General features: G+C 39.4%; 1 protein-coding gene across 3 annotated transcripts; it reads right to left on the bottom strand.

Moving 5' to 3' along the window:
* Positions 1-1,979: 1,979 nt before the first annotated feature.
* On the bottom strand, positions 1,980-27,657 carry LOC136180546 (uncharacterized protein C14orf132). 3 transcript variants are annotated; one of them, XM_065960719.1, is made up of 2 exons: positions 27,490-27,657; positions 1,980-3,460 (listed from the first exon to the last, which is right to left on the bottom strand). In XM_065960719.1, exons 1-2 carry the CDS (start codon positions 27,514-27,516, stop codon positions 3,242-3,244), a joined length of 246 nt encoding a protein of 81 aa, XP_065816791.1. In that variant the 5' UTR covers positions 27,517-27,657; the 3' UTR covers positions 1,980-3,241. The 3 variants fall into 3 exon arrangements, 1 of the variants encoding a protein (XP_065816791.1); XR_010667172.1 differs by lacking the exon at positions 27,490-27,657 and adding an exon at positions 9,323-9,487 and having other exon boundaries at positions 3,322-3,460; XR_010667171.1 differs by lacking the exon at positions 27,490-27,657 and adding an exon at positions 9,319-9,487 and having other exon boundaries at positions 3,323-3,460.

Below are 27,657 nucleotides of genomic sequence, written 5' to 3'. Positions count from 1 at the left end.
GGCTGAACATACACCTTAGTGTGAACTGACCATAAAGACCACAAACATAATATATCTGGAACAGTGTTTTTTTGTTGGTAGCTGATATGAAGTGGTTATGGGACTACTTCTTACTACTTAGCGGTAGATAGAGAATGTCCAGTGTTCATTATTGTTGGTGAGAGGTGAAATGATTTGTTTTGTTAACCGTACAAGCTGAACCGATTAACTGCATTAATAAAATAGATCTTAAAACCTGAAACCTTTCATCTAAGGAAATCACTGCAGCTTTTATAAAAAGAGTCAGGTAATTTCCCATTATTTGTGTTTCAAATATGAATATGAATTTTCTTCCACAAGTCAGATATTTGTGTCCGTTCTGTTCACACATTTCTTTTTACTTAAATTTAATTCATTCTGATAAATCACCATTTTCCTCTCCAAACCTCTTCAGTCCTCGTCTTTCTTATCCTCTTTTATTTTCATAATTATATAAATGTACATGTGACAACATTAAAATGACAATTTCTGGCCTCTTTCTCTTTCCCCTCCACATCTTCCTCTTTCTCTCTACATGTGTCAAATGTTGCCACTTTTCATCTCAATGTCACAAATTGTCTCTCAATTCAGCCCAATCTCTTCTCAATATAGCCTACATTGCTTTTATCTCTGGCGCCGGAAGTTAGCTCTATTCTGTCTGTTAAATTGTTTTCTAATAAAGTCAGCCGCAGAGATATGATCCGCTCTGACTGCTCTAAAAGCTGCCGGGGGCAAACTTCCCTCTGGGATGTCGAGCAAGGGAAGGAAGTAACGGATTGTGAGCTTGGGAGGCGCATTACAGCTCATTACTCTGCAGAGCACTGACAGGACGATGGGGCGGTTCATACAGGCTGGATCTCAGCTGGGCAACAGTGAGATTCATGTGCAAACACATGCATATGTATAAACACACACACATGCACAGGAATACACTGGGCTGCATGATCCGGTCTGGCTGGGATGCAAGTTGTCTGAGACAGCATAATGGCAGCATAATACAAATATAGCTCTCACTTCTGGTTGAGTCTCAGATTTTACAGATAGAACCCTCCTCTTACAATTCCTGAAAATTAAACAACTCACCCCTTGGTAATGGCCTGGTTTCTTTTTTTCCTACTGGATTAGCAGCAAAATTAAAAGCTAGCTGAAAAACAAGATGTTGATTTGAGTCGTGTTCCAGTCTTATTTACTTGCTTCCCTTTACTTTTTGACCTCCTCTGGCCTGACCTTCCCTCAGCTTTCTAATTCTGTATCTCTGTGTCCTCTTTGTGCCTTTCCCCTTGCATGAACAAGAGTTTGTCCCCGCACTGACAATCCCACAGTGATCTGAAGTGAGCTGGAAGGGAATGGGACTAACCTTTTTAATGATGTGTTTACCCTTATAATCGGGGGAAAGTAACCCTGACAGAGAGAGATGCCCCTGCATGACCCTTCCTTGCTCGTTGAATTTCCACAAACCACTGCTCAGACACAGCTGAGCCCAGGGCTTGTTTCCTCCAGGCTTTTTTTTTAAAGGGTGATACAGTGTGTATGTTTATAGAAGAAAAAAAGTATGAATGAATGGAAATAAAACAATAATCTTACGTAAAAAAAGACACAGGCGTTATATAGTTTTTGCTAAATCCTTCAACTTCAAACAACTTTAATAATTACATGATGGCCACTGCTACTGTGCAGGTCCATCAAGCTTTGATTTCTCTGCAATATTATAATTATATAATATTCTCTTACATGAATCTTGTGCAAGAGACAAGCTGAATGAAGTAAACAAACGTATGTCCTTGCATGATGAAAATAAAACTACAATGATAATACTTTGTTGCAGTATGTCATGGTCCTAAAATGGTCAGGGATAATGACATTTTGTCAGGGAAACAACATTTTCCAAAGTAGTTCAGCACAATATCATGTATTTGAGAAAGTTATTCAGCCTTCGTCAGAAGCGTACATCAGCTAAATGAGAAACTGCTTTAACCGTTATGGATTGCGGCCCAGTGAAGGTAATCAAGGGAAGTCATTGTGAGGATCAATTGCTTTTATTGGCCATATTCTAATTAGTTGAGCAAATAAAACCAGTGCTTAAAAACTCAGATTAAAACAGTGGAATAGAAAAGAATAGTCCAGACACAACAGGTTTGAGGTCAGTACTGTGATCAGGATGTCATACAATGTTCTTAAACGGCTGGCCTCTTCTTCCTAAACCTGAATTGTGCACGATGTAAATCCTTTACAGCAGCGGATCACTTTCTGTGCCGTGAGAGAGATCACGCTACAATCATGTCTAATCCTCGTATTTCTGATGCCGACCTCCGCTGAGCTCATGTGTAACCATGACTGAAACGGTTTATGTAACACCAGCTTGACTTGCGTAACCAACTGACCATTGGCAAGCACACTAGGCTATTATTTTAATTCCAACACTTTTTCAACCTGGATGCAGGATGCATAAATTTAGCAAATGGCTCTGGGCACGGTGCTCATTAAAAAAATGTTAATGTGGTGTTCACGTGGTGGTGGAAAATAAAGTTTCCTGTAACCCCAAAGCAGCTCAAGCCATGAAGGGCAAACCTGAGGAAGAGTATATCTGATTGTTATTTCACTTTGGCTTAAGAGTTTCAGAAAGCCAAGGTTGACTTTTCTGATGATTAAAACAACAAGTTCAAAATAAAAGTAATTCTTTAAGTATTTACTTGGGGAAAAGGGAAGGGAGGAGGCTTTATTCAGAGAGTTATATTGTGCTATTTTGCTTTAGCGAGGATTGTGATTGAAGATTGTGAGCATAGAAGTATATAAATGTCTGGTATCAATCTGTTTGTGGTCTTGCTTGGTCAGTGTGAGGTTTCCAACTTAAGTAAGATCTGGTCGCAATTCTGGAAGTCCCATCATGAACCTTCTTTTCTACTTGACCATCATTTTTTTTACAGAAAAAATACACATAATATTTTTTTTTATCAGATTTTTTCTGTAAGATAAATCAATAAACATTGTATTAATTTATTCTGTTTGTTGAAAGTGTCTGCAGTTTTTGAATAAAGAATCTCATGCAAATTCCTGTTTAAAACCCAAAATATAGATCAGGTTTCCTTTAGTCCACGGCCATCAATCTGAAAGTAAGGCTATTTTACATAGTCTCTGAAGAAAAATATATATTCCCATGATGTACAAGACTTCCCATTATCCACCAGCAGCAGTGTCTTTCTTTTTTTTACTCCTCTTCATCTCGTCAGAAGGCACAGGCACAGACCACAGCCACCACCACTATGTTTCCAATGGTGGCCAGCACAGCGATCCACAGCCAAATGGTGTCGCTTGACACTTTCCCATCATCCTCTGCTTCTGAGGGTCGGGAGTAGCCGGCGTTGAGGTTGGAGGTGGACGTCTGCAGGGACGTGTTTCCATTATACGGAGAATCCATGAAGGCCCCGCTCACAACCGGGAAATGCTGTCAGAGAGAGAAAGAGAGAGAGTGAGATGGACAGATGATAGGACGAGACAGAGGAAAGAGTTCAATCCAGTCAATACAAATCTAGTCACTGGACTTCACTCAAAATCTCAGTATAGTGATTTAGATTTAACATTAATAAACAGACTTTAGCAATAAGGAGACAAAGAAGGAGAACTGTATGAATGACCAGAAACATAAAAAACCACACCACAAACAGTGTGAGAAAATTCCCAACTGCTGTGTGTTACTAAGAAGAAGCCATGTAGGTTAATTTGTGAAAAAAAGCTTCATTTTGTTTAGAAATTATATCTTGCACATGATTATGTGAGCTAAACAGTCATTTTATCATTTTATTTTCTGTGATATTCTCTGTCTATTTCACCACTGATCAACATCACAAGTGATGACTAAACTTAGAACAAGCCTTTTGTGCAGATTGTAGCGTGTTACACTCGTCTCAGTTGGGAACAAATTATTCATTTAAAACAGCTGATCAAATTGGATCATCATTTCTAATTATTCCCTGATTTCTTCCCCTTGCTTCAGGCAATGATATTTAATTTAAAGATTTTGAGTCAGGAAAGGCCAAAAACCCAGGACATGCAGCCCTAAATGAATCTCACAATGACATGGAGACATGGACGGCATGGCTGAACAATTACATGTTGTGTTCAGGAGGTTAACCTCACAGCCAGCTGCACCCGGTCTCAGGACAGTTGTACTGTACAGCAGAGAAGAATCTGCATCTCAGAGGGATGAATTAACAGGAGGATTAGCAGAGTCCCACACATGCTTTGCACACACACACACACAAACACACACACGCGCACACACACACACACTATATAGTATAGAAAAAAAGGCAAAAAACAAGCGAGGCACATAATGAATCCTTCTATTGTCACGGCTGAGTGTGGTTTGCAGCGTCCTAGAGGGACTTCAATGGCACCAAGACAACACAGGCAGGAAAAGATTCCATTAATGTACTTGAAGCTATCATTTTAACTGAGTAATAACACTATATGTTAGAAGAAGAAACAAAGAAACAAGCCAATATACATAAATAAACACACACTCCATGTCCTCTCTCTTAGTTTAAACTAAGATTTGAGTACTTTTTCTTTACTCTTCCAACAAGCTCACATCAACACACAGTATAGTGACGTTAACAAAAGGTTAAGGTCTCCTCTTTTTTTTATGAATTGCTGAGCACAGAGTGAACAGTCTGATGGGAACAGACAGCTCATTGGCCATTAATAAATCCAGCCTTCACCCTGACAGCTGAAAGGTTCAGTTGAATTTGTCCACTTGTGGGTGTTTTAGCATGTAAAAGCACTGATCTGCTGTCGCTGAACAACATGACCTCTATGAGGACTGCTTAAATGATGGAAGTTAAGTCTGGAGTTTTTTGGGGAAAGACGCGCCAAAAAAATGTACACCGGCGATGTTTTTGATAACTAAAAATAACAGTAACGGTTATAGAAAGTTCAATTTCTTGAGTAATTGTTTGTCACATAATTTCTCACTGTTCCTCCTCTACTCTGCTAATCCAGTGCACACAGCCCCACAGGAGCTTTATTTTGTCAACAGAGCAGTCAAGCATGGTGTTGTGTCACTTTTTATACTATTAATTAACTTCAAACTAGACTTCTCAGGCGTAAATCTGTATGACAAAAACTAACTATTCTGCCAGAAGCCATAGTTCTAACCATGTCCCACCTCTGAAAACAGAAGAGGTGAACTTTTTGACCTATACATCAGCGAGGCAGAAAAGGGAGCTCAACTTTTTTTGTCTTCACTTTTGGGAAACCGTTATAGCTCCCATCTCTTAATACAGTCTATGGCTGTGCCAGAAACTACATATGTTCATACAAGCCAGTGATGTCACATTGAGTATGCAGTGTGTTTCCAATGCATGGTGTAATATTTTGTGTATTTGAGAAATGCCCGGATGTATACTGAATTTACTAACATTTTTAAGTATGATATTGAAACTAACTTGTCAGCCAATAAGAAGAATAAATAAAAGTAACCATATTGTAATTCATTTTATATGTGGTCAAATAATATTGAAAGAGCTATGTAGCCGTATAAGTAATGGAAGCATCTATATTGTTTTTAAACCATATACAGTTTACGACCAAATTAGGTTGCTAACCTGCAGCTAGCTATTCAGTTCATTAGCATGTTGCTTATGGCATACATGTGTGGTCAGTTAGCATGCTGTTGTTGTAGGATTCCAGTTCATGTAAAGTTCCTGAACTACCTTTTTTAAAGGAGCCAAATGAATGTTTAGAAAAACAATACAGATATTTGTTTTTGATTGTGACTATTTATTACAACTGGTGTTGAATTTGTCCAATTGGCACCAAAAAATCACCAACTTTCACATGTTCATAGCAAGGCACAAAAATCAATTTTGTTCACTATAGCTAATAACTCTTGAGTAGCTGATTTACCTGATGGGGGGGATGATGATGTTTGCCAGAAGGCTATGCTTTACTAAACTGTCAACCCTGTTGTGTTGTTTTTATCATTAGGTAAAGGCTCAACTCCCGACTCAACTCTACTTCTTTCCCTGCTTATTGATTAGCTGAAAGTTAGTCTTAGTCAACTTTTCCAATATGGTGACCACCATCATTAAGCTTCATAACATCCTTCAGAAACCTATAGGTGATGTCACTGAGTCTATGTCCATGTTTTATACAGTCTGTGAAGTTATGCTGATTGGTCAAATGTTGTAGAAAAGCACATCACAACCTCAAGTGTGATATTGCTTAACTCTTCTCCAGTGTTTATTATGTAAAAATGTGAATATGTAGACTTAGAAATCAAATAGAACACATCAGCATTTACCTAAACAGATTAGAAAGAGAGATTGCAGTGAATGTGATTGCAGCTGAGGTCAAACCCCTGTGATGGTACATGGATTTGTTTTTTCCACCGATGTTTTCTCTGGGGTGCTACAAGCATCAAGTTAGACCCAAAGTGCTTCTCGGGCTCTTCTTGTGTGACCTCATCCCACATGTCTCTATCCCAACCTGCAGATGTGACTTCAGGGTAAATTTTTGCAGAGGGAAAGATTTTATTCCATTGAAGTAAAAGAAAAGCACTCTCACTTTTGTTGTCACTGGATGTTACAAGAGAAAGCCATTATAACACATCCAGAGCTAGATCTTAGTTAGCTTAAAAGAGTGGTGGAGTTATTTAAGCTAAAATACTCTCCTACAGACTCCGTAGAGCACTTAGTGAATTAAGTCTGCAAATTTTACTGAGCCACTTTGAATACGGGGTGATCAAGGAATAACTGAGGACATGACATGAGGTTATAAAAAGATAGTGACCTATATGCTTATATCCATGTTTAAACCAGTAGGTATGATTTATAAACCTAACAAGATATATAAATATACAAATGATTCTCTGTATACAACTTTACTCATTCAGAACGATCTACTCTCATCTTGTAACACACAAAACTATTGTTTGAGACTGTTTTTGTCTTTGCATGTATTTATTTCTATTCCAAAGACAACATAACGGTCTGAAAATGTTGCAACAGTTAATATATGAAAGCATAATTCATGAGAAGATGTTAAGAGCTTCCAGATAAGCCACTTAATATGTATATTTAATTTAAAAAAGCCTCTCAGGATTTCTCATGAGCTAAAGGAAAGGCACAGGATTACATTTGGGAGTTCTCATGGGGGTTTGTAAGAATACAACTTAAAGTATTACATACATGTATACTGTATGACTGTAAAATCACAGAAACAATACCAGGCTGAAAAAGGGGGGATTTGAATTTATCCACTGTGTAATTAAAATAAAAAGTCTGTGCCTTGAAGCTGTGTCTCATTTTTGAGGAAAACAGCACAGATAGGCCAATTACAAAAACAGCAGAGAGTACAAGCAAGGCAGGTGTTATTACACCTGCTGCCTGGAGGATGAATCATGCAGCGTCTAAAGTTAAAAACCCGTTTCACTATTGTTTGTTATATTTCTGCATAAGGGGACATTTAAGTTGGAACAGGCATATTTTGAACCACACTTTTCTGTTTACTTTCATAAAACGTAGACAGAGAATAGCTGCTGTTTTAAAAAGCTGAAGAGGACCTCTGAATAAAAATATATTTTGGCAGGACTGGAAGCTGAGTGCATCACAACAAGTCAGTACAATCTGAGCATTATGGTCAGAACTGAGCATGTGGTTATTTTGTACATTTCGCTGTCAAATAACAAGGCCAGCTTCCTCTTTCTGTTACTGCAAAGTCTGACATTTGTCTCCGATGCACAGAAACATTTGCTATACAATTGAATTCCTGAGGCTCTGTCACTGTGGTGCGCATACAGCATGCTGTTCATCTTGATTTGAACGGACCACAAACACAGAGACGTAAGGAACCAGGTTTATTTGTTACGTATGCACACATATTTTAGAATCACGACAAGGCGAGAAGTCAGTCATTGTGACATGAGCTGTGAATTGTAATCAATGTCTCAAAAAGCATCACAGTTTGTGGTTCACATACTTCTCAAAGGCTCAAACAGTCCTGCATGGGGTTCAAGTTTTGTAATAAGGACTCAGCTGGGCTCGTCATATAGAACCAGCTGCTAGAAAATAATGAGATCAGATCCTTGCCAAGCTTCAATATCATAGATACTACAGAATATATAATGAGTGATGGGATCAGGAACACTCGCAAACATACACACACACTTATACTACAGTCACCACACTAAGACTCAAGCTGTGTATGAACGCAGCAATCTGTTCATTCAGACTAAAGTTGCAGTTATGTAAGAAACTGACCCCTCAACAACCTCATCATATATATTTCATGTTACTTGTTTAATGTTTGTTGTTACTTGATAAAAAAGTAACAGGATCATTTTTGGAATGTTACAACTCTTTGCAGTCCTTGAATATGTAGAGTACGGTTGTACGACACCTAAGATTTTTATGGTACAATATATTCAATTTTGAGCAAGAAAAAACGTGCAAACGTGCAGGCTAACAATGAAAAATTAAAGCAAGTCTGTCCATTAGAACTGGGATATCTGACTTTTTTGAGATTCATATGTTTTAACCTTAAATAAAACACACAGGAGGGATAAGAGGGATTAGAGCACAATTAATAAAAAGATCCATGCATGAAGTAAGGTGACACCTTACATCATAAAGGATGGGTGTTATTTCGACAACATCCCAGGCAGAGTTACAGAAAACTGACACCAGCTGCAACAGTAACCGCCCACACACAGCCAGCCAGTTCAGGACCATCATAGTAAAACTGTGATTTTCAAAGTTTGTCAATGAAAAAAAGGCGGCATCAACTTAAAAACAAGTTGTGCTAGTGGTAACCAAAGAATAGCTGGAGGTTAATTATGGAGTTTCTCTCCGTAAGTACAACAAAGATTTGAAGCAGTGACAGACTTGTGTTGGAGCTAAAACTAGAGATGTTTTTGGATTTCATTCACAAATACTTCAACAAAATCAAAGAACTTATTTTTAGTCTAGAAAAAAGTGTATAAAATAAAATGATGATGTAAATCTCTTTCCAAATCTTTCTATAACTGCATTTTACAGCTTATACAAACAAGATTCAATAAATTCAGACTTTCCAATGGAGTAACTTCATACCTGAATTCAGAGCAGGTTACTTCTAAAAAATGTCCAATAAAAACAGAAACAGTCCTTTCACTGTAAATCCTCTAATAGAATAGAATCTTAAACAAACAGAGAATAGCAAGGCTTCCATGGTTTGAATAGAGTCAAAAAATGAAAAAGAAATAAAATAAATGCGTACACATGGAACAAGAAATGAAAATGCGAATAAAAGACAGAGTTTTACCTACTGCCAGCTGTGTGTGCAGAAAGAGATCAGTTTTGTTGTTCCAATCTGTCCCGTCCTATACTCTGAGACTGAGAGCATCCACAGGGGAGAGCGGAGCAGCACTGCACGAGAGTGAGAGTCCATGTAGGGGTGTGGGGGGGGGGGAGTATGGCGAGTGAAAGTGGGAGTGTTCACTAAGAGAGAGAGAGAGAGAGATCCCTCCCAGTGAGAGCGAGCGAGTTGAGCGCACACTGTGAGAGGCATGCTAGTGAGACAGGTTTAGACATCCTGCTGAAAGTTGTGTGTGTGTGTGTATGTGTGTGTGTGTGTGTGTGTGTGTGTGTGTGTGTGTGTGTGTGTGATACAGACAGAGAGAGACAGAACACACCACGGGCATGTGTAGGTGTCTAAAAAAAAGGGTGTCGGTGTTGGAGAGAGACAGAGGATTTACAAAGGCTTTCATGTGTGAAAACTGGGTGTTTTCATCCTCACACAGACGCACTACAGATCCCAAGCTGGGATTCCCTTAATCTCATCATCATGAAATAGAGACGTCAGAAACAAGTGTTGCAACTGTTTTTAAGTCAAACAGACTTATTTAGAGACTGTTTTTTTGGGAGAGGTGCGACAATTTTTACAGAATATTTAGACAAAATAATATAAGATACATTTCAGTTTTTGTCTAATCATGTTTAAAAAGAAAGATGCCTCAGTTAGGAGGAAAACTGCCAATTCTGAAAAAAGGAAAGTATGAATTAGTCTTTTTTTGTCAAATAAAATAATCATTGGAGCAAAATTTGGACATTTTAAAATATAATTCATCAGAAAACTTAAAATTATGTCCGAAACCGCCTTGTGGTTTGCCATGATGATCAACTCTTCTGTTTCCGAGACTGATTGGACACGCAGGTATAACATCAAGTGACACAATCATTATTAAGGCTTCATGTATTTGTGTATTCCACATGCATGCATACATGTACATATGGCCTGCACCTGCGTATCTGCGTGTTTGTTGGGACCCTATGCGCCCAGCATTAGTCTGTGTTTGTGTGAGTAAGTGTGTGCTTGTACATTTATTAATAGCATGAATGTGTACGCATGGGTGACTGCACATGCACAGGTTAGACAACTCTTCTTGTGTGCTGTCCTGTGAGGGCATTATTGCAGAGAACATCTGTCTTAGCATTTAATGTTTTTTTTTAATTAAAAAAGTGTTTTATTAAACCTAGAAAATCAATCAATCAGAATTTGAAGTGAAATCTCGTTTTTTTTCAAAGTGGAAAGAATATTGAATCTTGTCTTGAAACTTTATTTACAAAAATGTAAAACAATTTCCAATGTGACAAATAAGTGTATGCATACTTTTTGACTCATTTAAGAACAAATATGCAGAGAAAGAGGATGAACAAAGACATGTTCCCTTATTAATCTATCTTTCCCATCATCCCTCTCTTTTTTCCTGTGTGTTTTTTGCTTTGTATTTTTCCTTCCTTTTACCATTTTGTGTCTCTTTTCTACCCTTCTTTACCGTCTCTTACCTTTCCTTTTGCTACCCCGTCACTGTTTGAAATCTGTCAGTAACTTAGCCACCTGCATGTCCTATCTTCATGACATAACATCCGAACGTTTACCCATCTGTAACCCCATTTCTAGTCCCGTTCCCCCTTTCTGTCTGCATCATCTCTTGTGACCTCTCTCATCTTCTTCTCTCTGCTCATATTTACACATTTATGTTTGCCTGTAAGACTTCCCATCCTCCCTCGTAATTATCTATTTCTTCCCCTCCCTCATCTGTAGGTTTTCTCGCTCTTCCCTCTGCAGCCACAGATTACCTACAGACAGGACATTCTGTGATATCGTGCAGTGCTTCAGGCATCGAGGGATTAGGAATCAAACAGCCTCAATCCTCCAAATCACTAAAAGTCTTTGCAGCATGATGCATTGGCTGAACAACTTTTGTGTAATAAGTGGGCATATGAGTGTGCTTCCTTTGTCCATCTGTGATAGTGTCCTGTGGGGGCTTAAGGGAAGGGGAGAGCATGTGTGTAGTCTTTGTCTGTATATCTGTGCATGAGTGTGTAGGTGGGTCAGTATCAATTTGTTTGTCCTGTTCTATGTGCTCAGGTTCATGCAGTGCATGTTTGTGTCTAGTCTATTTTTGTGTGCATTGTGTGTGCTTTTGTAAATGTGTATCCAGAAATTTAATGTTTATAAAGCTATATAATGTTTCTCTATGTTAAAGTGTTAAAGGACTTTAGAAACTGCCTTTAGTGACAATGCACTAACATTGTGCACACATACACAGCAGGAACACGCATTCATCAATCACTGGGCACACACACACACACACACACACACACACAGGCACACTTGAGGCTAAGGGTTGTTTAGATTGAGGGGAATTCTAGCGGAATAACGAGATTTGGGATAAAGAAAATTAGAACTCTTCCATAATTAGCTTAGGAAGAGAAGGGGGCAAAAGGAGCCAAAACTCACTTATCATTAATGAGACACTTGTTCACAAGCTATTTATTTCACAAGCTATTAGTGTATTCATGACGTAAACTTTTGCTCCTGCATGGCCACGGGGAACATTTAAGATTTATGCACACTATCTAAATTAGGATGAGGATTAAATTTGCATTTCAAAAAAATCAAAAGTCTACATTACATATTTTCAAGGCTGGAAATATGAGATTCCATCTGTGACCACTTTCACAGAAAAACAAAGATGAAATTAAAAAAAAATCAGTGGAAGGACAGAAGTGAAAGAAATTAAAGGGTGAATAAACAGCCTAACAGCAGCCAGCTGTTCCTCCTCTTTCTGAAACATCTGTTAGAGAAGGAGAAAGACCGAAAGAGAAGTAAGTAGAGAGTCGACGAGGAAAAGCAAACGGGAGAAGAAAAAAACGCTTAACAAAGAAGAAAGGTTGTAACACAAATACAAAAACAAGTCTTTGTTTGAACCTACTTGGCAACAAACCTAATTCTGAAAAAAGAAAAAAACGTTTCTCTGACGATGTCATCTACTTTAGTAATGATTTAACCAAAAAATGTATTTGGTCGAACACTTTCACCTCATGTAAGTGATTTCTGTGTCTCGTCTGTCCTTTGTGTTTCTGTCAATAAGTGTCCTCAGCTTGTCAAGTGATACAGAAGGTTGGGTTGCAGTCATGTTAGCTGTTCTGTTAGGCTGCAACTGAGCACTGCATCGCTCTGTACTAAATGTTAAAATCAGCATGTTAGGATGCTTATCATGACAACGTTAGCATGCAGTGATATGCAGGAATAATGTTGTTCATGTTTGCTCTTTTATTTTTGCATGTTAGCATGCTGACATTTGTTAAAATAGCACTTAACACTTTTTATACGGGGAAGCAATTTGTATTTGCAGAAATTTGCATTTAATTAAAGTCAATTTCGACCCTATGAGGAAAGGATGGATCTTTTTGGGAACCATATTGTTAAACATTTCCTAGATGCCTTCATTTCTGAGATATTCAAACACGTTTATGACTGGCCAGCGTTGCCTGTTATAGATCCTTGCTGGATTCTGTTTGACAGATTATGTCCTGTGGTTAACTTTCTGATGCATCGTCGACACAGAGTCAAACTGCCAGTGTGTCTAACATTTCGTGTGAGCTAATATGAATTCACATAAGAAAAAAACATCAGCTGATACTTTAATTAACTTTTTTTTTCAAAGAATTCAAAGAACTGCTGGCACTGGGTCTTGGAAAACTAAAAAACTAAATGAAAAAGAAGAAGCAGCTAGAAATATATCCTGTATCTCGCCTTAATTTCCAAGTTACTGTACCGTGTGATGAAAGGAAAATAAAGCACAATATGTCCACAGGGGACCTGAGCTGGTTAAATCGAGGACAAAAAAGGAGGGAGAAAAATGATCAAGAGAGGAGAAGGCAAAGACAAACAAAGAACAAGTGAGCAAAGAAAGTGGAGGTGTCCAGTAGGTAGGCTATTGTGAGCAAGAGGAAGAGGTCACTCAAGATAAAGAGAGAGAAAAGAGAGAGAGAGAGAGAGAGAGAGTGGATTGTTCTCACGGCTGGTTGAATCTATGCGTAGTTTCGCTGGAGGCTTCAGAGGCTGACTGACGAGAAAAGAACAGCACTCACTGACATCATTAAGTGACCTTATCCAGCTTTCATAACACCCTTCATGCTCCGAACACACACATGCACACACGTATGTTTGTACATACATGCATTAAAGGTGCAACATAATTATACATTTTTTAATTGCAAGGATTTGAACACAAATGCCCAATTATAATAATAATAATACATTTAATTTGTAACGCACTTTACATTTTTCCAAAAAAATCTCAAAGTGCTACAGGAAGAAAAAATAGAAAGAAAAACAAATTTAATCAACTAAGCAACTAACGAAACTAAAAGCACAAACAGAAGGCTTTGTTAAAGAGATGGGTTTTTAGGGCCCTTTTAAAAGCGTCACCAGACTGTGGAGCAGTCAGCTGCTCGGGGAGAGCGTTCCACAGACTGGGAGCAGAGGAGCAGAAGGCCCGGTCACCCATGGTGTGGAGTTTAGTCCTGGGGGGATGGAGGAGGTTGGTGTTTCCAGAGCGGAGGCTTCGTGTGGAGGATTGTGGGGTGAGGAGTTCTTTGAGATAGAAGGGGGCATTTCCATGGGTGCACTGGTAGGTGAGAAGGGTGACTTTGTATTGAATCCTGAATGAAATAGGGAGCCAGTGTAGTGTCTGAAGGATGGGTGTGATGTGTTCGTATTGACGCACCCTCATCAGGACCCTAGCAGCGCTGTTCTGGACATGTTGGAGCTTCTGGAGGCTCTTGCTAGGGATCCCGATGAGGAGTGCGTTGCAGTAGTCCAGCCTAGAGGAGACAAAGGCGTGGACGAGTTTCTCTGCATCTGAGAGGGAGAGTGTAGGACGGAGTTTGGCAATGTTTCTGAGGTGGTAGAATGAGGTTTTGCACAGATGTTTGATGTGGGCTTCAAAGTTCAGTTGAGGGTCCATTTTGATGCCCAGATTTGTGACGGTTGGAGAGAGGTGGATGACTTGGCCAGAAAAGGTGATGGTGGTTATGGGGGATGACTTGATCTGGTGTGGGGTGCCAAGTAGAATAGTTTCTGTTTTGGAGCTGTTTCACTTGAGAAAGTTGTTCTTCATCCACGCCTCTATCTCCTCCAGGCAGGTGGTCAGTGTCGATGATGGCAGCGGTGCAGAGGGGGTTTGATTTGTTATTACTGCTCATATCAGAAGAATCATGACTCCACAAGATTTTTCTCCACAAAATTGGAAATTGTTTACGTCCAGTAAGAAAGGCTCCTATTGGCAGTTGGAATTGTGGCAGCAAAAGAGGGAGCCAAGTGAGCAAATTACCAAACAACAAAACCTTCATTGGGTGGAGACTGTGGTTTACAGACAGGTCAACAAAACATTGTATGTGTCAGTCTATGTGACTTATTTTCTTTGTTTCACCAGCCCCCTTGTTCTCCTCCATGCTCCATGTCTTTATTTCCCACAAACCATCCTATGAGGGAAAAAAATGCTTAGTAACTGTTCTTTAGAAATTCTTAATAGAGCCAGATGCACAGTCCCAGGAACACATGCTACGTAGCCACTTTAAAAACTTAAATTATTCAAACTAGCCGTCTGAAGTCTGTTATGTATTGTTAGCTTGTCATGGTTTAAGTGAGTCATCATTTCTCAGTTTTTAATGTTGTAAGTCCTGCCAACAATGCATTAAATATGAGTGTCAGAAAGGCACATTGTTTTGTTTTTTACAAAAGGGCAATCGTCCAAAGACATTTCTTTTCACAACTTAGCATTTTGTAGGGAAAACACTGTTTTTTTTTACTCTTCTTCCTCAGTTATTTTGTCATGCCAGGCCTGTTTACCTCTGACCTTCGTCTTGTATTTATTAGACAACAGCAGGTTAAAGAGCACATGGAACTGAAACAACTGATCAATCACCTACATCTCTGGATGGAGAGCAGGTGATCGAAACAAACCCGCTCACTTTACAGTGTCTTCGCCTCATCACAGCACGTCTCTGATGGGAAAACAAACAACAATCCTGACACCTGGCTGCAACACATTAATGTGTATGTATCACAAACACTGAATGAATTAACAAGCAAATGTACAGTGAGTCAAATATTAACCCTTGCAGCTAGAAATTCTATTTGTCCAATATTTGCATGAGAAAATCACCAAAGGTCACCAACTGCACAAATAAGTTGAAGAGGTCAAATTCATACTGTGGCTGAGTTGACACATACAGAAGCAAAAAGCTAGCAGCACACTTGTGTAATGCAAAGCGACCACACGTTTCCTTCACTTTATATCACATTTCATCATACAGAAATGTATGTAGAAAAGTTTTTCCAACAGAAGCTCTTGGAACAAAGTTTTCTGTATTTGCTCTTGTGTAACAGCGACTAAGAGTCGCTGCGGAAAGTGGTTACATAAATAACTTTACTCAACGATTTTGCATGAAAGCAACATATTAATTTATAATGAAATTCCAATGTTTAGTGAAAAGGCAAGTAAAACTGCAACCAAGCACAAAAGCAACTTAGTGAGCAAACATTGACACAATAGATATGCGTGCAGCGACTGCACACGGACACTATGCATCACACACACACTGCTCACACGATCATTCTCAGCATACTGTAAGCTTCATGTTCATGCTCTGTCAAGCTCCATTTCGAAAAACTCAGTGCTTTGCTGAACAGACATATTAGCTCCATTACTGTCGCATGCACTGAGACAGGAAGTGCATTTGATGAAACTGGCTTCTTTGTAACACCTTAAAAAAAGTCCTGCTGCTTCGGTCAGACAGTGAATTCAGGAATCAAAGAGAAGACGAGCCATGTCTGGTGTAAACACATGTAGATATTATGTTGATGCAGGATGGCTTTTTCAAACTTTGAGAATTCACAGTTCATGAGAATTTGTTAAGTTGTAAGTACTTTTCTATCTTTTTTAAAATCGTGATTGATCATATGCTATTTTCTCCCTATAGAAGGCACCCAGTGGATAAGGCTCTGTAGTGTCTCCCTATAGTAACAGTGATGGAAAAGAACGACACTGCTGCATCTTTGAGTTACTTATTTCACTTGAAAAAAACTTTTAGACAGCCCAGTTAACGAATCGAAAGTAATATGCAAATTATGACTTTTTTACAGTTTCTTTTAGCTGTTATATTTAGTTTTTAATCCGGAAAAAGTTCCTTTTTTCTATGGTTAACCTAATTTCGTAACTTTTGATCTTCAATAAAGTTGAATTCAAGCGCCAAAATTTAAAATAAAAGCATTTTTTAAATTTCTAAATATGAATTAATGGAATTTCAAACATACGATTAAAAATGCCATTAATTGCGAAAAGCTATTTAAATTTGGCAATTATTCACCATTAAATAGTCGTTCTATGACAGTCCTACTTATAAAACTATATGCACTATGTGCAAGTGCAGCTAACAATCTGCTCTGATACGCAGTATTTCAACTCCAGTTCCATTCTTGCTTGCCAATTTGCATGCAAGTGTCAACAAAGGTAACACACAGAAAAGGAAGTCTTGGGCAATGTTCACACTTGACTTCTTTTTTTAGAAAAAAACATTGCTTTCAGCGTAACCTTAACAACAGGATCTAGTCTGCGGTGCAACCGCGCCGGAGCCGGTCAGAGCAAAAAGCATCAATTTAGCACAGAAAAGAACAAACGGGAAGTCAGGCACGATACAACATTAAAACATCCGGTTTATTTTCAGAATAACACCCTCCATTTTAAAGGTTCAGAAAAACAACTGTTTGTGTGTTTGTTTACCTGTTTATAAGGTTCTTATTGAGTTTTATACCACGAACATCGTATTATCTTGTGCTGTCGCGAGTGAATCTGTTAAATTACTGCGGAAATTGCTTTGTCTTCATAATCCAGCTGTCCAGCTGTGCTCTCCATGCTGCGGACTGAGAACGCAGCCGGTGGGTGTTGACGGATGAGGATGCACGGACCCATAACGGACCGGAGTGGACACGCAATGCACACATATCTGGTGGAAGTTTGCCGTTGTTGGGCACAGGTAACTAGGGATGTAGGTTACTACTTATCCTGGTTGGTCAGCTGTCAGAAAGGCGCTTGACGTCACCCAGCGCTTTTCTGAAAAGTTGAAATAATTCAACTGAAAAAGGCGCTGAGCGCAGCGCTTTTTCAAAGGGCGTCCGCTTTTTAAAAAGGCGTCATACTTTTTCCATTTTCCATTGGCTTGTATGTAAAAAAGGTGGTGGCAGTTGAAAAAAGAAGTCAAGTGTGAACACGGCCTTGGCCAGTATTTCTTTATATGAAATCGCTGCACTGGCAGCTCAAAAATGTAAGCTGTCACTCCCAACGATAGCCAGTGACTTCTGAGATTATTGATGTAACCCAGGTGAGTTTTCTTCTTGTTTATTAACATAAAACAAATAAGAACCTTTTAAAAAAGACAAATTAAAATATCTTCTAACAACAATTTCCAACAGTTTGAAATGAGAGAACAGCACTGACTCACTTGTGTCCTGTCCCTGTGTACTAAGTGTATGCACTGTCTTTTTTCTTATTCCAGGGCTGTTTCTGTTGGTTGTGTCAATCCACATTGTAATGGGTTGAAAGGGATGCTGTGTGAGAGGGAGATTATTCTAATCCTCTAATTAATAAGAGAACCAAAATATGACAACAGAGATAATACTAGATTACACATCCAGGGTATCACAATGCAATAATGCTGCATTTTAAATTTAAAGCTTAAGCAATAATCTTCTACTCACACAATACATTTTTATAAAATGAGGTTCCAGGTTGAACAAGTTCATGGTTTAGATAAACATGCAGCATTAGAGGAGTTGACCCCACCATACATTTAAAACTTTTTAAATCCTAGGTCCATGATTTGTGCTGGATTTCAAATTGGCAATTTATTGATAGGTGTTTCTTTTGAAAAAAAAAAAACAAGTAAAACAAACTTCATACCAAAAAAAAATCACATCACTTCTCAGCAAACCATTTCACCACAAAGGTTCGGTCTAATCCCTGGAGTAGGGTTGACTCATTTACATAACAAAATAACAATCACATCTATCCATACATGTCTGACATGTGTTTACATGTCTTATCTGTCATGCCATCCTTCCTGAATAAAGCATCACAAGGTTTATGATATACTGTATGTGTGACATGAGTGACTCATCTGCCAGTGTGCTGGATTTACTCACCAGAAGTTACCTCAGCTTGACGAAATAATGAAGGTTCACAATGTAAAACAATAAAAAGGTACAGAAACCATAAAGATGATGAGATAGTTTTCTACATAAGTAAAGGCTTTGCAAAGTCAAAGCCAGTATTGACCTCTTGTAATTGGGGACATGTCAAGATTATTTGATTGGTTGGACCAACTGGGGCATCAACAGATGACACATATTTACTGTAGGTGACCAGTTTAACTGAATTTAAGTCAGTCCAGTCTCACTGATCACTTGTTGGCATAAATTTAGGAAACTTTGGAATCAATAAAGCCTCCTCAACATGGATAATCTACTTAACAGTATGTCCCCTATTTATAATGATGATGAGATAACGAGAGAGAGAGAGCTGTTAAGAAGTGGCGTCACCAGTCTGGTGTGCATGCTTTGATTGGTGAATCAACCACTGGCAATATGAATTAATGAATGGGTACTTATCTTCTCACTAAGGCTGGACAATTCATTGCAATTATAACATTATCACAATATGAGCATGAGCAATAAGCACATCGCAAAAGTCTATATATAATAAAAGACTTTGATGTAGTCCACCATGGCTTTCTCATTCAGCATATTTATATTGTAACAGTTGTATGGAGGCCTGTGTATAATGCTCATGCTTTCAAACCATTGTGATGCAGACAGATGAAGCTAAATCTTACTATCAGCTGCTCTTGGATTATTAATTGCCAAATAAGTGTGTGTGTGTGTGTGTGTGTGTATGTGTAGGGGATACACATAGAATAGCAGACACAATTTATATCATTATTGCAATATTGCACAATTTTATAGCATATGGCGTAACCATTTAAATCATATCTAGAGAGTGGTAAATAAAAAGTTACGAATGTTTAAAATTTCTCCTTTAACTTGAGTAAAGCCATATACCGAAGCGTATATGATTTAACCTTTTATCTTGTGGTACTGAAACTAATACTAAATGTCATTTCCAGAACCATAATAGAACATTTTAATTCAACACTATACTTACTCAATGCGTCTTACTGATATTCAAAATGAAAACCTACTTTAAGTTCCCAACAAAAGGATTTTTTTCCCCTTCTAAGTCAAATAGAAGGGCAGCTTTTAATGGATCAGACCTACGCTGTGTGTCAAAGAGAAGCCCCCCTGAAGAGCCTGATAAACTGTTCAGCAGATGGTAAGCTGACCTAGCTTTCCATCACACACACTTTGATAGACACGATTTAATTAGGACCAATCCAGCATTCAGACCCAGGAACAAGAAAGGTGGGTTGGTATAAGACAGAGTGGGAACCTGCAGTCAGCCACTGGCCCCTCTCTGAGGTGAGGTAGGTGTCTCGCTCAAGGACACAGCATCCAAAACTTTACAACAGAAATCAATGGAAAAGGATTTACATGAAAAAAAAAAATACAAAATGTCAATATCAGTGACCAATGTGCTAACTGTGCAGCCACTGCATGAATACAAAGATGTCTTATCAGGTCCACAGTGTTATTCAGCAGAGGCTTTCAGCTGGAAAAAGAAACTTCTTTTGAGAATTTCCAGTGAAAACTTTTAGAGTAGCATGTTTTCCTCCACCAGAACTCTTAGTGGTTGACTGCAAAGGGTCTACTGACAGTTAGTGTGGGGTGATTAAAGACCCCACATTGAGCACACCTGATTAACTATCTGAGAACAGATGGCTATCAGATGAGGCTTTCCATCAAACTCGTTCATTTGGAAAGGGTTCACGTCTGGAGCACGCTTGGTGATAACATTCAGTGATTTAAAGGAGAATACCACTCAATCAAAAAAACAGAAAACAGGACACTGAATCTGCTCTCTGTGCAGGATTAAAACTTGACCTGCAAAACACAAGTGGACTCATCTTTTACCATACCATGAGTTTGTCTTCGCACAGAGGATGAGTTGATTTAGTTATTTTGTGCAGATGGTTTTCATTGGAGACTTTCCCCTCAAATCCAAACATCAGACAGGCTGCACTGAAGGAAACTGCTGACTGCACAACACGATGTGTCATACTATGGGACATATGCTTCCTTTTTGCTAATTACCTTCACTCCTAATGCACCCTGTTGTCTTCAAATGTTTGATATGTGAAAGCTCAAGCTGTTAAAGACAGCCACCCACTAGCTATAGTGGCCATTACTCCCATTTCCCTGTGCATTGCAATTGTTCCCAGTCCGACTCTTTCAGTGAGAGTGGATTTAGAGCTGAGATACAACGGCTAAATAGCAGATTGTTATAGCTGCACTTGCAGGCCGATATCTCTCTTCTTTTTTTTAAGATAAATCCCAGTCAGATGACAGGCAGTGGGTACAGGGATTGCATTAGTGTAAAGCACCATTTTGCCCTCCTCTTGGACTTCATATAGCCATAGCCTGCTGAAACACTAGTGGACAATGTGGACAACAGACTACAATTCTCTTGTGATACCAAAATACCATGTCCCTCTGTTACAGAGTCAGCATTGTTATGCAGAAACACATTTTTCATTTTTAAGCATAATCTGTAAATAGAGTTGTGAGAATCCACAAAAACAAGAATGGATCTTTTTTCTTTCTCACATCATCTGCCATCTGATGTCGTAATGTCACAACGACGTAGGCAGATTTCTTCAAGGCAGACTTAAAGCTGAGTTCAGATGTGATGAATGAGATTTGCCATTGCAAAGATGATTCAAAGTAGTCAGATGGTGCTGTATGATATTATCACACTTTTCTCCATAATTGAAAATAACAATGGCAGTTTGTGTAGCCTTCTTAATACAACTAAACAAGGACATAAATGAACTAGTTAGCCTGTACATATTATCTTTTGAATTCAGTGTAAGAGTCACAACAGTGCATTTTACTTGCAAATGCAATGGTCATTTTAGTTATTTAATTTTGGTAATGAAATCTTTATTTTCCTAATCCATAAACATATTGTTAAGCACTGTTAATGAGTTCTTCTCATCAACTATTTTTTTTCCTTTTTAAAAAGGAAAATGATTGTAAATTGTTCCTGTTGCAAACTGACCAATAAAGTAGCAGTTTTTTTTTTCATTGTGCGTGCACTTGAAAGACACAGCTCAGTAATTGCTTTGAAAACATAGCCATAGGCTGCAAACCCCACAAAGGGACCTGGATTGCAACATAAAGCTCTCCCCTAAGGCAAGTCAAGGCTCAACATCATAGGTCAGGAAAGGCAGAGAGAGAAAAAAACACAGCGGAAAATGGGACAAGAATGTTTCACCACTACACAGAGCAAGAGAAAATAAAGGGAATGATTCTGTGACTGTGACAGGACAGGAAACTGTTGTTTTCGGAAATTATTTTGATTTTAGTGAAATTTTATAATAGCCATCTCCCAGGATCTAAGCTGGGTAAACACCAAAGCTTCTGTATAAAACCTGGCATACAAAGTTGGAAATTGTTAATAATGCATGCTTTGAAGCACTGTTAGCCACTGTAAAGCTATTGTTTTACCCTTTTTTCCAAACATTTCTCAGACATCTATCTATTTTGACACTGGAGGGTGAATCATTACATTTTTTTGTATAAATCACCTGAATATTTAATCATAGAAAAAAGCCCTATAGGTGAGGAAGTTTGAAGTCATTTAAAGAAAATAATACAACAACACAGTGTTGGGGTTGTATCAAGACAACACTGGTTATATTCTTTAATAATTATATTTAGTTATTAATAATATAAATAACAATATCATTAAACTATGTTTAATCACTCTTGGGGCACCACCCCGTAATCAGGGAAATATATCCAAAATATCACTCAAATCAGTCTCAAATTAGTTACTTAATTACTAATATTATTAATAACTTTATTTAATAAACTGAGTGCAGATCGATCTCTCTTTTCGGGAAATGACCCTGTTCCACCCTAGTTTACATCTGCCTCCTTGATACAGAACCACTTCTCGTTGGTCAAGACCTCTTGGATCATGTGGCCCCTCTAATCGACTGTCAATGGGGACACATTTGGGCTCAGGTAAGCGTACCCAAGCCATTCTCGCCCAATAGCGGTCAAAACCCAGAAGGTGGACAGGTGGCCATCGTCAGAAGGTCGGGTGCTACCATACCCAAGCTTACGCCCCCTTTTGAGCCAGGCCCCATCACTGACCACTCTCAACTGGCTCCACCCCCATTGGTTGTGTCAATTCCATTACAGGCACATCAATAATTTCTTTGCTCACTAAGGAGCATCAACTCGTCACTGTACTGCCCCCTTCTGGTTGGAGAAGTGCGGTTGAATGGTCGCGAAATTTCAGAAGCTATGCTGACACTCTGGTCTGAAAAATCAGCAATAAGTCATGACCTGTCCCAGGATCTGTGCAACCACCCTGCTCCCCCAGTGTACCTTGGAGTCATCGCATCTTGTCCGCGGACTCCCTGCAAATTCTTCTACTTTGGGAAATTCAACTTAAATGTGTGTGGAACCCCCCCTTCTTGAATTGGACAACCGCTCGACCTATCTGCTTGTCCAAAATCTCACCCATACCGCTGTTCAGGTGGAAGCTCTGCAACCTCTCGGGATGCTGATCGACATTTCATTTCACGACTTTGAACTGACTATACCTGTCATCGGCGAGCTTCCCCCGTCCTTGAGCAGGATTGACCCTTCCAGCCAAGTCGGCTTCACTTTCCCAACTAACATGATCAAAATCGCTCGCCATGAGATGTTGCAGGATGAAGCCATCTGTAGTGCCTCCTTGAGTGATGAAGGGGACATGGTTGTATATGCCTTAGCCGCACAACCGGCAGGCACAACACCAAGTGGCTCCAACCCCGAACCTTATCTCAGCTTCGAGTCAGAGATCGAACAGCAAATAAGAAAGGCAGATGCACTAACCACAGAAAACCCCGAAAATCTAGAAATAGGTTTTATTCTTAACCTCCCTATCATAGAATGACAGAATATATATAGAATGAAATCTATATTGAATGTTTTCTTTTGGAAGGGTAACACATATGTATATCTCAAAACACCATCCACCATCAAATACCATGATGAAGATCCTTCACTCTACCTCATTCCCAACCTAAACATGTGCACTAAAACTAAGGGTATCCACTGGGTTTGCCCAAGCAACCCCTTTATTAGGGATGTCACCACCTACCTCTGTGGTTTGAGGACTGGCTCCCCTGAACAGAAATGTCAGGGTAGTATGTCTACACGGGACGAGGAAGCCAAAACCAAAGTAGAAAGAGCAGGCTATCGGTGGCTTGTCAGCATGCCTGTCACCGAAGTCTTAATGTCTTATGACCGTCATGATACAGTCACTAAATTAACTTTACCAAATCAGACAGTCTTCATGACTGTCCCCCAGGAAACCACTGTGCACATTAATGACATTGTCCTCCATCACCTTGACCCATCCTGGCATGACACGGAGATCGAGATTATGGACGCATTTAAGGGTTACAATCTCACACTTGACACAACCCTGCAACAGCTACTCAGAGCTGGGGGGACTAAATTGATTCAGTTCAGCCTTAAACCAACTGGACTCACCACCAAATTTAGTCAAATGATTAGGCCGGTACCTAGACAAAGCCAGCCTATTAGTGAGATTGCACTAGGGCTCCTGCTTAGTGGCTGGATCATCATGGCCGTGGTGGCATATGTAATGTATAAATACATTAGGAAACTGCAGGCCAAACTAGACTCAATCATGCTCGTCCAGCCACGTTTCACACAGACTAAGACCACTCCACTGGTAGACTCCAGCATACTCTAGGAGTAAGTCCTAACAACAACACCTATAACCTCCACTGTTCTTTCTTTCCCTTCCTCCTCTCTACTTTACCTTCATGTTTACCTTAATTGCCTCTCAAAATGTATGGACTTTTGCTCACTAACTATTTGAACGTTTGTCTCCTAACACATGGACTGTTGGCCCTCATTGCCCTAAAGACTGTGACCCGCATTCCCATTCTTCAGGACAAAGGGGGGATGTTGGGCCATGCAGGCTTAAGACAGGCAAACAATGGACTTGGGCCTGCATCTCTTTGAGAAGCCTCATTTGAGTTATTCACAGAGGTCACAAAGAGACCTAAAAGGATCCCCTGCAATACTTCACACTTACATGTGAAGTAAAGGGGGGACCGGAACCTCTCTCTTCTCATTGGAGGGTACCTGAGGTAGACCCCACAGGAAGCAGGCCAGGCTACAAAACTCCAAGACTCCCATTGCTCTCTCTCTTTCCATGCGAGAACATTTGAACATTTTCAAGTGTTCGGAGACACAAGCTCAACTCCTGTTTTCTGCAAGAAAATGTTTTGGTGCGCAGGTAATCCGCGGCCGGCAGTGTTCTGAATGCCGAGCTTGGATTGTCCAGTGAACGCACCTCAATTTCTCAGAGAGCGTCAGACTATAACAGATTATCAGAAAGGTCTTATTCTGTCCTGCAACGAAAGACATCAACAGACATCTTTCCACTCGATGGAGAACACATCGAAGCTTCAAACGCCTCTGCACCAGGACTGACAGAAGATCTGTTCCATCGCCGGACTCTTTTTCCCTTCACCAATCGCAGGCAAAGCGATTCACAAGTGAGGCTTAATTAGGTCTGGGCAGAATTAGCTTTAGAGAGTGTTTTTAACAATTGATTGATTGATGCGAAAACTGTAATTTTTCTCTTTGTTGGACCGCCGAGTCCTGAGTTTTACCTGTTTAAAACTCTTGTTGTTCCCGTTTCGGACTGCTGCGTCCTATATGTGTTAAACGTAACAACGTTATGACCGGATACTACTCTTCTGATCAGAAAGGCCAGTGTAAACCGTATTAACCTGAATTTGGCCATTGGTTTGTTTCTGTAAATGAAGGGAATTATTAAGTTGTGGTGCGGGATTCAGACTGTGATCCGGCCTCTTCAGGCACGCATTTCTCTCTTTCTTTACTCCCCTTTCACTAACGCACACAGACAAACACACACATATTCCCGTGTAGACGCACATCTAGAGACTAACTTCACCACCGCGCCATTACGCACACAGGCTACACACACACACACACACACACACACACACAGAGATCTGTACACTCGCGGCCATTGAAACGCCTCAGAGACACAAATCGTGCAGGGCCAAACTGCCTCTTCAGACAATAGACCACGCCAGGTCTTTGTTCGGTGTGCGCCATCGGAAGGGCGACCACATGGGTACGAAGCCACACACACACACACACACACACACACACACACACACCTCTTCAACAAGCCAATGTTTGTTTGCTTAGATTAGTTTATAATAGTTGTGTGTTTGATTAAGTTCATTGATTTTGGATTGATGTTGCTTTGTTTAAATAAATTCTGTTATAATTTAAAATAGCAGTTGTTTGTGATTACTGGTGTATTTGCATTGTGATATAAGCTGGATGTGAGGGCTTTGTGTATGGATTTCACGCCTTCAATTTATTAAATATAGTTATTAATTATTAATAATATTAGTCATTAAGTAACTAATTTGAGACTGATTTGAGTGATATTTTGGTTATATTTCCCTGATTACAGGGTGGTGCCCCAAGAGTGATTAAACATTGTTTAATGATAGTGTTATTTATATTATTAATAATTAAATATAATTATGAAAGAATATAACCAAAGTTGACTTGATACAACCCCAACAACAGTGAACACACTTGCACACCAAGCATTGCATGTGACAACAGGGGCATGCACAAAAGTATGTGTCCTGCACACACACATTCTGCATTGGCTCTACTCACAACAACAAGCTGTTGGCAGCTATTCTTTTTTTTCTTTTCATGGGGCCTTCTCAAATGAGGGCTCTGTATACTCAGTGCACTTATCCACCAGTCGGAAACCACTGTGTGATGATACACAAAAGATAATTTTCACCTTACTCAGTCCAAAACATTTTTTAACCAAAGTCTGCAAAACAACAGCCTGCAAATGAATTAGTTGTTTCCTTTCCTGTGTGCTCCCTTTTGGAAGCGTTGCTTTAAAGAGTACCTCGCAATCATCTGTGTGTGTTTGGGAACTCTAAAGCTGTTATCTAAAAACACTTCAAACACTCCCATGACCTAGATTGGCCATCTATGTGTCTTATTTCACTTTAGCTTCTGCACTATATTGTGTTGTAACAGCTTCATACAGAGTTTTTATCTGACAGGAAAGGAGTAATATGTAACTCTGACACCTAGTGTTTAAAAGTGGTACTGCAGTCCAAATTCAAAACGTTGAAGAGAGCTTCCCCCTCCTCCCTAGAGTTAATGTGCACGCAGGTTGCTATGTAGCGGACACTGAAGTTCAGTGTTTAGCCAGCTCCACATCGATCTTGAAACCTTTGAGTTTTAACATCTCTCCAATATTTATCCTAGTTTGACCCAATGCTGCTTGTGGAGCTTATTCGAAGAATTATGAGGCCTTTTTTAGCTCAGGTAGAACCAGTTAAATCTGAACCAGTTTGCTTGTCCACTTCCATCACTGCAACACCTGTTGGTTTGGCTGGCAAACCGAGGGGTGTCTAAAACAGTCATGTGGGGAGTGCTGTAAAACTGAACAAAACAAAAAACAGACCATTCCCACCGTAATTGAAACTTTAGAAGGAGGACATGGTTGCTACGCTGTTGACTGAGAAGCCAGTACTTCATAGCATGTTTCCTCAATGTCTGATAATGTAAGGTCAAGGTGTAAGGTGATTTTATTCAGTAGATCTCTTACATATTGAACATTTAAAGCAACATATTCGATTTTCTTCCACTTGCTCAGCTTGCTTAGCGGGTTTACTTACATTACAATAAACTGTGACACTAGAAGTCCAAGTATACTTTAAACTAGCAGCATCATCCAGTACATCACGTCACCATAGTGAAGAGTAGAACATAGATAGATAAATAAATAACACAAAACATTTTGATTTCATTGCCTAAAACATATGGATTAAGGTTTCTCTGCACCCTTACCTGTGCTGCCATAAGTGATAACTCCATAATCCCTGCAGGGTCAGTGATTGCCAGCCTGAGTGTTTAAAGAGAGCGTTAGAGAGTTACGATGATGGCAAAAAATGCACAGGAGAAGAGCACAAGGAGAGTCTCAAAAACTGCAGTGCTGTGCTTCCAGGGAAGAGAGCT

This window comes from Labrus bergylta, chromosome 11, assembly GCF_963930695.1.
Source record: "Labrus bergylta chromosome 11, fLabBer1.1, whole genome shotgun sequence".
In the NCBI taxonomy this organism is placed as follows: Eukaryota; Metazoa; Chordata; class Actinopteri; order Labriformes; family Labridae; genus Labrus; species Labrus bergylta.
This window is presented reverse-complemented; position numbering and strand designations above follow the sequence as displayed.

Excerpts from the sequence above, each read along its gene's own strand:
- LOC136180546 (XM_065960719.1), bottom strand. The coding sequence starts at position 27,516 with ATGGAGTTATCACTTATGGCAGCACAG. Across the intron at positions 3,461-27,489 it reads TATCACTTATGGCAGCACAG|CATTTCCCGGTTGTGAGCGG; the intron begins GTAAGGGTGCAG and ends TCTCTCTGACAG.